The sequence below is a fragment of the Aspergillus oryzae genome, chromosome 1 (genome assembly GCF_000184455.2).
Source record: "Aspergillus oryzae RIB40 DNA, chromosome 1".
Lineage (NCBI taxonomy): Eukaryota > Fungi > Ascomycota > Eurotiomycetes > Eurotiales > Aspergillaceae > Aspergillus > Aspergillus oryzae.
Window position 1 is genome coordinate 5,163,335 of NC_036435.1, and position 12,895 is coordinate 5,176,229.

A 12,895-nucleotide genomic window follows, 5' to 3' on the forward strand; every position below is an offset into this window, starting at 1 on the left:
CAAACCTAAACTGTACATGAATGCAAATCAAACCAGAGTATATCGCCAAAAATGACACCAAGCAACAAAAAAAAAAAATTAAAGCTTGCTCTTGGGTGCGCTGTTCTTCAGCACGTTCTCATTCCATGGGTAGGGATCGAATACCAGGTCGTTGACCGGGTTCTGAGAAGCACGTCGGAACAGATCCGGGTAGACTTCACCATCGTAGCGGCCCAGACTGCTGTCGAGCTGCCAGTCAGGGAACTTCCAGGCATCGACGAGACGAACGGCATGGGGCCGGATCTCGTCCAGAAGCTTCATCACAGCGTTCGACTGCGCCAGCGAGATCTGGCGGGTGGTGACGGCACTGGACGAGAAGAACTCACCGGCCTCACGCTCGAGAGTGTGCAGAGAGTACAGGCGGAAGAGCTTGTGCATCAGGGTCACAGTCTCAGGATCCAGCTCGGATGTCAGCTGGGGCGAAGTGACCGCCTCGTAGAAGTTCTTGACCACGAGGTACTGCGAGTGCGCGGTCGACAGTCGCCAGAAGTCGACCAGCAGGCTGTTCCATGACCGCTTCTCAACGTCTCGGCGCTTCAGGGCCTCGAAGGTGAGATGTGCGGTACGCCAGGCAAAGGCAGCAACAATGTCCTTGTCCTCTTCCAGGATGTCAAAAGAAGCGCCCTTCTCCCGACGAGAGAGATATGTCTGCAGAATCTGGGACGTGTCGTTGTTGGTTCCCTTTCCGGCAAGGACGGCACGGGCGGATTTCAAGAGCTACAACAGTCAGCATATGAACGTAACGTAACCAAAGAGCAATGCTTAACAACTTACATATCTTGCAACCTGTTGTGTCAACATGTAGTTGTCACCCTCCCAGGTCAGCGTGGGAAGGTAGTCCGCATACCACGGTCCAATGCCGCTGTAATTGCTGTATCCGTGGCCACCACAAGCCCGACGACAAATTTCGAGACCCTCTCCGGCAGTGGTACTAGCGAGTGCCTTCAGTCCGCAGGAAGTGGCGTGGAGATCTGCCAGCAGGTCGGCACCGGCCCTAAGCTGCTCAGGGCCTGCGCCTCTCTTGTCCTGACCAGCCTCAACGGCGCCCTTCATTCGCTTCTGGTTCTCCTCATAGAGCCGCATCATACCGCGACCGGTAAAGTGCAGAGCATACATGGAAGCGAGCAAAGGAAGGAGACGGATCTGGACCATCTTATAGTTCAGGACCTGGTTTTCTCCAGCGTCTTTACCGCCATCGCGGTCCTGGAACTGCCGACGGACAGCGCAATAACGGGTGGCGATGGTGACGCCGCGAGCCAAGACACTACCGGCCTGCAGCACAATGTTGGAGCGGACCCAGGTCATGGTACCGTATAAGAGCGAGTGAGACGCCGGGCGCAGATACTTGTTGGTCTCTTTATCGACGCTGGAGAAACGGGCCAGCATGTTGACGTGAGGAATCTTGACCTTGTTGAACAGCAGGAAACCATTGTCCATCGTGCTGGTCCAGTTAGTATCCTGTGTACGCGAGGAATAACTATACACAAGAAAGGGATCACTCACTTATAGCCGAACTTAGGACCGATGTCTCCGACGTAGATATTCTCCAGAGGCTGGTGGGTTTGCAGATCACGAATCTGGACAACGAACGGGTGGGGGCCATAGTTCTTGCCTCCGATGAACAGCTGGGCCATAACCACGGCATGGTTGGCAGTGCGACCCAGAGAGCCGATCCACCACTTCGAGGCAGTCAGGGTAGGAGAGTGGATTGTGAAAGTTTTGTCGTCAGGGTTCCAAGTGGCTGTTGTTTCCAAGCCACGGACGTTGGAACCATGGCCCAATTCCGTCTGTGCGTAACATCCAATGATCTCGTATTTCGAAGCTGGTTCAAGGAAGAGCTTCTTTTGCTCAGGGGTAGTCTGTTCCCGTAAAGTGACCTAATTGGTTATCCGTTAGTGGTCGCACGCGGCTGGAGTCGGTGGGTAGCGTTGCAGTGTAACTCACCAAGAACATACTGGCGTGGAGACCATAGGGAGTTGGCTCCGACAAGAGCTCGTTGGCCATGTAGTAGTCATCTTGAGACCACTTGTGTTGCACTGCCAATTGCTGCAGACGCTTCGCCTTGGCCAACGCTCTTTGAATCTTCTCTGTCCGGCCCAAAGTGTAGTTCTCTGATTTATCAAACACCTTGTCCGACTCCAGGATGGACAGAATTTGCTGTTGCCTGTCCAATGCCTTCTTGGTATGTAATAATTCGGCCAATTTGTCAACGTCGACGTTGGACTGGGCGCGCTCCTGGGCGAGCAGCTCGGAGCCTTGCGGGCCGGCCGGCTTCAACGCCTGGACCCAGGCGGGAGGAGGAGAAGGCATATTGTGATAATTGTATAGGAAGGGACGATGTCCGGATGGTAGGATTGAATGAGAATCGTAGAGAAAACAAAACTGGCCACAAAAGATGGGGGGAGGCGAAGTGGATGACTTATAGGAGGGACACTCCACGGGGAAAATGCCCCAGAGCCTTGACAAAATGGCCGAGGGTGAACGCGGCGCTTGCCCAATGGGGCAGAAGCCTCGGCTGTTCTTTGTCTGGTTGTGGCCTTGCTGCCTTACCCCATCGGCAAGAGGCGAAACCCACCCAGTCATTCGGAGAGGTCAGTAACCGTAACTTTCTCGGCCGACGAGCCATCGGAATTCACGATACCGAGTCAGCTTTTAGGCTTGTAGATACTTACCAGGTACGTAACACTAAGGCAGCTTAACTTACTCTGCCTACAGGGGTCTGTCCCGAAATCGGCAGGGCGTGCAGCAGTTCAACAGCGATCAGAGTCTGAGCGTATAGAATGATTGGCCTGTTGCCCTCCTGCACTTGTTATCTGATAACGATCAGTTGCAGGGCCAGCGCAGCATCTACAGCTTGTGTTTACATGCGACAGAGTTCACATCAGATCGCTATCGAGTCGTATCATATGATATCAGAGAAGCGAAAACTCTGGTACTACATCTTGACCGGAACCATTAATCTTTAAAGCCCCAGTATCACGTCCAATTCTTCCCCATATGCTGGGAGATCCACATCGCGCCGCGCATGACACGTGACTAGACCGATCTGAACTTGCGAGGGGACAAGCCAACCCAGGAGGACTAGAAATGAACATTAGAATCATTATGTTTAGTAGTAGTAATTTTTCTTCCGAGCTACATTCCGTTACCCAGTTTCACAGTTTCCTCTTTCGCTCTGCAACCCGAAAAGCCACTCCGACGTAGAATAGGAGAGACGCGGCGGAAAGGAAACAACAACTAATCATTCAGACAAAAGGCTTGACACGTGCTAAGAATTCTCGACTTCACATGATCTCACCAGCTGGAATTGAGAGCTTCAAGACTACTAAAACGAAACCAGAATATTGTGGATAGGAAGCGAATCGGGGACACTCCTTTTCCTCTCCGCTGGCCAACCCGCAATCACATGTGAAATACGGAATGACGACAGATCCACCCTCACGTCCCAGAAAACCATCGTCGTGAAGCCCGAACATAATCACACTCATTTCAATTGATTCTTCCGTCCTGCTTCCCCGGCTTTTTCCCCGTTGGACCCACGAAAACTACGGGCGGGCTAACTTGGTGACCTCCTTCACGGACTCCACCCGGTGCTCCCGTTCTCCCTTTTCTTTACGGAAGATCGCAAACAAAGAGGAAGGTGAGGGAAGGGAAACACACTCAAAATGAAAAAGAACATGAAAGCAAGAGCCCCATGGAACAAGGGAGGACGAAATGTCCTGACTGAACACGTGAAAAGTTGTCTTCCAAATTTATATTCCTGTAAACACCTATAAGAATATATAAAACCAGGTAGAGCTGTCATGGAACTGAAGAAGCTTCTGTACACCGAGATAGCCGCCCTACCACCATACGTCTGGTCATAGCTCTTCGTAAAAAGAGAGAAATCTACTTCAATTCCCTCGGTATGTACACTTAAACTTGAGATAAAGGGGTAATGGGGGCAAGACTCATACCTCGATTATGCCGTTGCAGCGCCTCCTCGAAGGTTGTCGATGATGGGACATTATTCGAGCCATTTGAGGTGTACTTATTGGATCTCAACCGGCGCCATCGGGGAACGCAACATTCTACCTCATCCAGAAGGGGGCGGAGCGTTGCAACAGACGACGTAATGAGCGCCACGCCAACCTCGACATAGGACCGCATATCACACCCGTATGATAGAATAGATTCTTCGGGTCGGTGAGCTGGTGAACAAAACACACCCTCGCAATCGTCGCGAAACAGGCACTGCGAACAAGGGCAAAGCATGAGCATCTGACTTGTTCAGGACGTGGAAAGGAATATTTACACTGAACCAAGTGCCAGAAGCACAGCGACGTGAATCTTGATGTAGCAAGGTAAATGCAGACTTCGAACAATGAGAATCGGCAGAAGTCCAAGGGTCGCATCGCTAAACGCTGTAATGGCTGAATGCACATAGGCAGCTTTGATAAGGCCCATCCCGTTGCAACTGCCATGTGGACTGATCGCTTGATTCCAGAACCATGATGGTGGCTGGCATTGGACAAGGACGAAGACAAAGATGAAAATGGTGAGGCAAGTGAGAAGGGTGAAAATGGCATAAGTAATCCATTTAAGGTAGCGTTCGATACAAAACCGTAGGAGAAATATACCCACGGCGAATTTGACCATGGTGGTTGCGACCACATAGGATGACTCGTAAATAAATAATAGCTAGAGCCAATGATGAGTTGAGGATCGAAGTATTCGGTTGTTTTCAGTACTACCTTCAAGCCTTTGAGGAGGACCTCGGGCGTTAATTCCGTCCAGGAATGCCCAGAACATCCAATTCGAACCCCCTCAAGTAATGCACATGCTGAAATGATGAAGAAAATCTCGAGTATACACTTATCAGTATTGTTGAACGAGGGTGGGTGCCATATGTTGTATACAACACCCGAGTCAGAGATGAACAATTTACCAATGCTCCGACCGCCAGGCCATCATCCAACCCAAAACCCCTTTTGATCCGTATGCGCACGTAGCACCGTAACGCCACGGTTCCTAAGGCGAGAACGAGGAAGGATACAACGACACCAAGAAGTTCCGCAGCCCTCGTGGTCATGGACGGCAATTGTCGCTGAGGCGAAGATAAAATCGGTAATATGGTATTATCAATACCGGAGATCAGAGACCGGAGTTGCTCGATAGAACGATAGGTCCCCGCTTCTTTGGGGAGCTTTTATAAACTTCGACGGTAACTGCATTGTGATACGGCGAGATAGACAATGAAATGCGGTTTCTCAAGAAGGATATAGCATGCTAAACAAATTATATGCTTCAGCCACCGACCCGATGATTGAACTCACCAGGCGTTGCTCTAGACCTAAACCAGGCTAGCTTTACCAGCGCCCATGAAACTCAATCCCAGTGCAGATCAAGGGACCAATCGAGCGAGCAGGTATCCGCGGGTCATCCCAGCTCGAGCAACCCCTACTGATTAAATCTTCGGCTGGTAGCAAGCTCCTGGAACTGTTATCTGGGCGTCATTACGCAATTTTGCACCCTCGATAATGAGAGCTGATTGAATCGATCAACGCAAAATCGGTCTTACCGTAAAAGATACTTATAACTAGATTCGCCACCTGAATACCTGGATGCGACAAGAGCTGTAGTCATCCCCTACTTACCCTGCCACTTATTGAGGTGGTGTCTGAACGGGGTAGGAGAACTCTAACTCTTCTGGGAGGCTTCGGGGGACTGTTGGTCACGCAGGCAATAGGTACTGTACCTGGACTGGCGAACGCCATGTCTCCGACGATACTCCACAAGTACCGGAGTGCTGGGCGAACCTCTCTTATGAACATATGTTCGAAACCTGTAGACGACGAAATATTGCTAAGTAGGTTTTGAATACGCGATGGAGAAGAACAAGATCAGCGAAACTACCACTACATGTCAGCTCCTACGGCACCTTTCACTATCAGAGATCAACGGCCGATCGTACTTGAAACTGCCACAGGGGGTGCGATGCTCGCTATAATGCATGTCCGACCGCTGTCCCCACACAAGCGCTTCAAGCGACACTTATTGTTAGTGACTGCTAGCGAACAGCCGTTCATCTGACGGTGGATTATATGCTATTTACTGGGAAGCACGGGACACTCTGTGGGTATTTCCCTGTGGGGTTCTGTCAAGCCCCGGGCTTGGGTGTGCTTCTAAAGCAGGTATCCTAAAGCAGCTGGCTACCAGACTCAACGAGTCTTGGCTATCTCCTCAGGGGAATGGTGATAAGCCACTTTGATGGAGGTGGGATGAGGATCAAAAGCAGGCACGTAAGCGGCTATGTGGAAGCTCGGATGTGGCTTGAGAAGGCAGTCTCGGCTCTTGAAGATGTGGATACTATGTAAGGGAACACCATTGGGCTTGCCCTTGGTAGCCTGGAATTTATATCCTGACCAGTGAAAGGCAAAACAGGGTTGCATAACTGTCTGTTCTCAGCGATAGGCCGTAGATTTGACTTGAATTGATAGTAGTGATACACCGAGCTTAAAGAATCTGCTGCACCACTCTTTTCATAAAGATTCCAATGTAAGCTGAGTCCCACGTTATGATAACGGTCAGGCTACGGTCAATTGGGCTGAACAGTGCCAGGAATTGGATCTCGGATCATAATATAGTAGCGTCCCTTATTATGCCCTCCCAATGGCTCGAAGTCTAAAACGACCTCCTCTTGTGTGTTCCATCCATACTTCTTATAAAGCGGATAACCTTCTTCTGTTGCCTCAAGGAACATTCGTGCATTCAGGCTATCCGCCTTTTGCGTAGCCCATTTCAACATTTGACTCCCAATTCCTCTCCCCTGGTACTCGGGGTCTGTGGCTAAGAAATCCAGGACTATAGTGCTACTTAGCCTTCCCTAGCCAAAGAGAAAAGACAAGGGGGTTGAGAATATGAGAGGGGAAATGCTAGGGGCAACTCGAATACGTACTCATATCATTTTCTCCCAGATACCTTTCCCTCGAGCTCTTCAACATGTCCAAATAACATGTGTAAACGCGCTTGTTGATTCCTTCGGGTAAATATTCATCTGGTTTAGCCGCCATCTTATTCGCGTCTTCAGATAACTCTGTAAGTGAATGGGAATCTTGTTGATAATGAAGTGGAATGACCACTCGCATGAAGGCGATGACACGTCCCGTTTCCGATTCCGTCGCAACTAAGAGATGATATTTTGGGTCCACGAATCTTGCGAAAGTCCGTGCATATTTCAACGTTTGTAGGGCCGAAACTTTAACGTTCGCAAACGCATTCTGGTAAAAGAGACCCGGGGCAAAACTAACGGTGTTGATATGGACCAAATCCGGGCTATCGGATTCAGTCGCATAACGGATTTGAATGGGCATGTTGTCGGTTCTTTGCCTCTTGAATGGGGAATAACGGTAGATGTGCGATCTGTGGTGGGAATGCGATCTTGAAATGTTGGAAAATCCTGAGTGGGGTCCGAATGTTCTAGTCCACGATAATAGTACCGTATGATATTAGATTAGGGCGCATCGCGTGTTCACTGAGATTTCTTTAGAGCATGTTGTTCGTATTGACCGCGGAAAAGCCCTTGAAATGTCGCCTTATCTTCCCAGGCCTGACTCATTGTGTTCTCATAAATCCGACCCCGCACCGTAACTGAGGGGAGATTTTCCGCCTTCTCACGTTCCCGACCAGCTTGAAACAGGCACACCGGAATAGAAGAACAACATGCCGTGTCGCTCATTCCCATTCATACTGATGAATCGGTGCAAATTCGACACACTGGTGCGGCACAATATCTGATTGGCCAAATTGATCGCCAGCGCATCCGGGATTCAATGGGGACAACATCGGCATAGTAGCAGAATTTCCAGTTCCAGCCTCTTAAGCCTCTATTTCTGTGTTCAAACGCTGGTATTAGCCTCCTTGAGACCAAAGCTATGACCAGGATGCAGACTAAATCCCGCGGTAAAAAGGTCATCCTCAAATAGTAAGCATGGCTGCTCCGCGCAAAGCATATGAATAAGCTTGCAGCCATGACCTCTAAACGATCCGGGGGTAATTCCCCACTCACGCAAAAGCCTTCTTTTGAATCGCTCGGGCCTCTGGGGTCATTGTTATGGCCTTGTGGATGCTCGTATCCTTGATTGTAGGACTGATATACCAACACCATACGTACTTGATTTTCTAGGGCGGCCGACGGCCTACTCTTTCCATTTTAGTACTCACTCTCTGCCGCTTCTTGCGCACTGAGTAGATTTAAGCACACTCTAAGCACGCCCTGAGTAGCCTAAAACAATCTAAGCATGGGGTAAGTAGGAGACCAAGTGCTTTAGATAAATAATCTTAATAAACTACACCCCAACTAATAATCATCCCCTTGCCCACTTCTCTACTCACAGTTTACTCTTACCTATTTTACTTTTTTAAAGCCCAGTACTACTATTAGATCTATCTTTTTCCAGTAAAAAATACTGTGATTACTACTCTATACTAGTATAGAAAATACTTTACGGGTTTTCTCCAGCAACAGACCACACAAAGCCTAGAAACTTATAGAAGAAGTCCCGGTTATCTTAAGAGTCAAGAAATCCTCAAAACGGCGAACTGCGCTAATTAATTAAGACATCTTTAACTTTGAATTCTAAATAACTACTAGATAGAGTAATATAGCCTATATATTTCTATTAAAATATATAGTACTAATAATTAATTTACCAAGTAAAAAAAATTAGATTTAAATTAGAACACGACGTTAATTAGGTATAGTAAACCTAGTCTAGAAATTTAATCTATACAATACAAAGAAATATTAAATTATTTTCTAATATATATAAATATGACTATAGATATTAGGCTCTACTATCTAAAGCCTTAGTTCAAGTATAGAACAATGCCAGAGCAATATATAGACATAGCTATCGTGATGGTCGATACACAGTACGCGTAAATAGATATAAATCGAAGAAGCTCACAAACGGGGGGCTCGATTCGGTGAGCCTAGAGAAAAGCGTACGAAGGACTTCGTGACGTTTCGACCTGGAAGGAATGGTGGGTATCGCTTGGAAGTCGAGGGAGGTACAGTGCATGCTTATGGATTTGGTGGCCTTGGGTACATCTTCAGTTACGGCGCGGCCATGAAAGTGCGGGAGTTGGTTGATTGGGTTGTCCATGGGGATTCCGCCTTAAGGAGCCGCCTGTGATCCTTTTTGTCTATGTCTGGCTTTGATGTTGGTTTTGAAATAACGGCCTAGAAGAGCAACGTAAAATAGGCAGGAAACTTGCTGACGTAGTTATGCTCCGCTTCAGGACCTGAGGTATTAGGAGGGAGTCAATGACGCCCATGAAGAGTAAGGCAGAACTGCAGGCTCGGGTTTTATGGGTAGACAGCCGATTGATCTGTGAATTACTCAAAGGACCATTGCTCATGGAATGTGAATATATACGGACCTTTATCGGTACAATAGTCAAGTCAGGGTTCAGGTGTCCTGAGAGCAATATTACTCATATGGTCCCTTTCTAAGTTAGCCTACAAAAGTATTCGCTGCTGGCGATAACACCCTTTCTTTTTGCGGGCCCAGCAGAAATACTCCTCTAACGCTATCGACACGCGGAGAGGCTTCCGTGAATATATACGTCCCGGCTTCCGCGCTCGCGATGGGTTCGCTCAGGACGCCTGGAAGCGGTACATTAAACCTTTCTACGTGATTAGGATGCGAGTGATGCCTGATTCTGCTACTATTGCAGAAAGAGTGTCTTCAAGTCAGACGCATGTGTTAGACTCAATTTGACGAACCAAAAACCATATCTGAATCGTAGTTGACCCCAGGGAATCTCTATGTTATGCCAATACTTGCACCGATGGCCATTAATATGGGTATGCCAGTCAGTCTCCAGACATTGGACTATTTCCCGAAGAACGATCTGGCCCCATGACCCAATGCCTGTCTGGTTCACTTAAAATGAAGCGCACCGGTGTGACGTAGACACACGTGTTATTGCGCCGAGTGCAGTTTTGGCAATATGGCCGCGTCTCATCACACTGCAGGACCATTAGCAATGGGAAATAGCTCATGTCTTCGAAAGGTAGGCGGTGACGTACTTTCACTCTCCTTTGCTTGCACTTGGTGCATCCGTGACGTGATTTTCGATGTCCGCGGCGGATGGCCATATCTTGCGGTAACGCTGCAGAGATACACCAAGGCTGTGCACTTTAGTCTGTACTGCAGTGTCAACATCGTTTTAGCAATAGTGCCGAACAACGCTGTTGCCTGATCCATTTTTGTCTAGAACGTACAAGCCGTAGGACCCAGAGAGCGGCGTAGAGCAAGGGCACAGCTGGGGAGCTGGAACCGGGGTCCGCGATAGGAGCGAAACATGTCCCAGATTACATGGTTACGGAATATTATCGGTCGGTCTGTGGGGCCACCCTGGTAGCGAACATGCAACGATACAGAATGTTTTCCCTCAGGGATAATAGTATTTGGATCAGAGAGCTCTATGTTTAGAACCGGGGCGCCCTATCTATTTAAGGAAAGTATAAGCTCTATGAAATGTCGAGAATGGGAATCCCGACACCTGGAAATTATCCCTGAAGTGTGGGATGAAATGACTTACACACGGTCTGATGGTAGTAATGGTGGAGTGGATTGTCGGTGAATGAAGGCCGGGGATTCTATCTGTTTATATGTAAACGTAACACTTGCGCCGCCTGGTATAATTGAATCCGGCTGTACCGGATTAGCTGCCAGGTGGGATTCTATATAGTCATTTGGAACTTCCCAGTCCCACAGCCGAATCTTTGTGTTGGGCCAGACAAGCTCGTACGTTTCGCCGGGCTCCAGCTGCTCTCTGTACCTACGTGGAAGACTATGATAGTAGGTGATGGAACCGCCTGGCTTTAGCTCTTGAACGTCGAATGAGTACTTCACGTGCACGATGTCTATCAGATCTTGGATCGCATCTGGTACGGGTACCCTTTCCAGCTTGCCATCTGAGGTGTGTCGTAGAAGTATGAATCCATCTTGATGATAGCTAATATTGAGGGGAGACCACACGAAGACAAAGGGCCTTGGGTCATCGTCCGGCGTTGCTCGACGGAGGGTATACTGTAAGAGCGGGCAGAGTTCAATTTCGAGCTGCAGACATGGTGCCTTAGGACTTGAGCTGGATAGTAAGCGTCTAGTCCCGACGGACAGTCCGGTCCAAATGACGAGGTGGGGACCGGTAAGAGAGAGGGAGAGAGGGAGGGAGGGATAGTTCGGTACATACTGTCTATCATTAGATGAAAGTTTGATGTAAGAGGCAATTTGCTGGTCCATTTTTCGGCCTTTCGCCGATTGTAAATGAACGAGAAAGAGTGCGTCCGGCTTTAAGTAGCACTGGTTATCCTCCTCAGGTCTTTCTGCTTGTCTCCTTTAGAAGAAGCCGAGAAGTACGAAGCAATACCACCTTCCAGGCAAGGTGCATAGTCTAAATGCAATCTTGCCTAGCATGGGAGTCAAGCAGACTAAGTATAGCCTCCCGGATAGCAGGATCTCGCACACTATCTGCCACCTGCGTAGGACTTTTGCCATAGGTTTTCCGGCCACCTGATACAACTGTCGGGTCAGCACCCGCGTCTAGCAGCAGCTTGACGAGGTTTGGTTTGGCGGAGCGAATGGCACAGTGCAGAGGCGTGCCCCATTCATCGGAGGTCACGTTCGGATCGAGACCCTTGTTGAGAAGGAATTGAGTCTTAAGCTCTGCTTGACGGACGCGCGGCGCCATGGCAAAAAATAGAAGATCTGCTGATAGCGTGGCTCCGTATTCGATATACAGCTCAAGAAGAGAAAGGTCTTCCTCCTGGATAGTCACAAGGGCGCGGCCTAGGGGGGGTATTTTACTCGGTCCGCAAATATTGGGGTCGGCGCCCGCCGACAGCAATAAGCGAACAGATGCGGGATTCCTTAACATGCTGTTGGTTACAGAGTCAGTCAGTCAGATAATCAGTCAGCCAGTTAGCCCGCAGGTCCGAGTCTTAGGCTAACTAGTAAGTTAAGGCTAACACGTACGGAAGGAGTGGCTCGCCGGTAGAAAGCCTTGAGTTGGGGTCAAGGCCATGGTCCAAGAAGTGGCGAACAACGCTCGGCTGCTGCTGTAGGTTTGGCCCGGGGAGAGAGGCTATTGTTGACGTTGACACGCTAGCACCGGCGTCGAAGAGAGCGGCCACGATGTCAGGGTGTGCGCTATGTGTCGCCCGCTTGAGTCCCTTGTTGAGGTCTTCGGCAGTTAGTCGGCCGGTGGCGATGGCTTTCTGAGTCTGTGATAGGTCACCAGTAAAGCACGCATGGAAAAAGGCGCGGAGAAAGACATCGTTGGGTTCCATTGCAATGAAACTAGGATAGACTAGGGCAGCCAGTTTGATATATATAGTAGGATTAAGATAATTATTGTTGGTTGCTCCAAAAGTTAGATGAGGTTAATATAGTAAGTGACGCTGTCTAACTCTTGTTAGCCTGGTATTAGTTAGTTTATGGGGCTGCGATTAACTAAAAGGTAGTTGGTTTAGTCTAAGAGGATGGGGGAAGATCCTTTTTTACCCTGACTGTACAGAGTAGCTAATCAAAATAGAAAGTATGGCAAGTCAGCTGTTGAAGCATTTTGAGACGATGTTACCCTTAATTCCTTGCGGGGCTTTGCGGCAACCGCCCCGACACCTGACTGGTAGCTTGGCCGAACAAATCTCTTCGATTAAGCGACATCGCCCTAAGAGCCCGTGCGTCACTGTCCGCACCATCGGACGCGTAGCTCAACCCTTCAGCGTATTTAGCAACGAGAGAGGCAATTTCCGAAGGCTCGGTTGGTCCTTGGATTGTCTTGAGGAGCGCAAGGGAGTCTGCGA

At 49.0% G+C, this 12,895-nt stretch overlaps 3 protein-coding genes across 3 annotated transcripts; all 3 read right to left on the bottom strand.

Moving 5' to 3' along the window:
* Window positions 1-78: 78 nt before the first annotated feature.
* AO090005000479 (uncharacterized protein) lies at window positions 79-2,349 on the bottom strand (the record flags this gene model as incomplete). Its single annotated transcript, XM_001817487.1, has 4 exons — window positions 79-756; window positions 814-1,480; window positions 1,543-1,916; window positions 1,984-2,349. 4 exons carry the CDS (start codon window positions 2,347-2,349, stop codon window positions 79-81), a joined length of 2,085 nt encoding a protein of 694 aa, XP_001817539.1.
* A 4,604-nt stretch (window positions 2,350-6,953) lies between these two features.
* Window positions 6,954-7,391, bottom strand: AO090005000478 (uncharacterized protein; the record flags this gene model as incomplete). Its single annotated transcript, XM_001817486.3, has 1 exon — window positions 6,954-7,391. The coding sequence occupies one exon, from the start codon at window positions 7,389-7,391 to the stop codon at window positions 6,954-6,956; it is 438 nt and encodes a 145-aa protein (XP_001817538.3).
* A 3,992-nt stretch (window positions 7,392-11,383) lies between these two features.
* On the bottom strand, window positions 11,384-12,379 carry AO090005000477 (uncharacterized protein; the record flags this gene model as incomplete). Its single annotated transcript, XM_023234086.1, has 3 exons — window positions 11,384-11,500; window positions 11,947-11,968; window positions 12,066-12,379. The coding sequence occupies 3 exons, from the start codon at window positions 12,377-12,379 to the stop codon at window positions 11,384-11,386; spliced, it is 453 nt and encodes a 150-aa protein (XP_023088974.1).
* Between the last annotated feature and the right edge of the window lie 516 nt (window positions 12,380-12,895).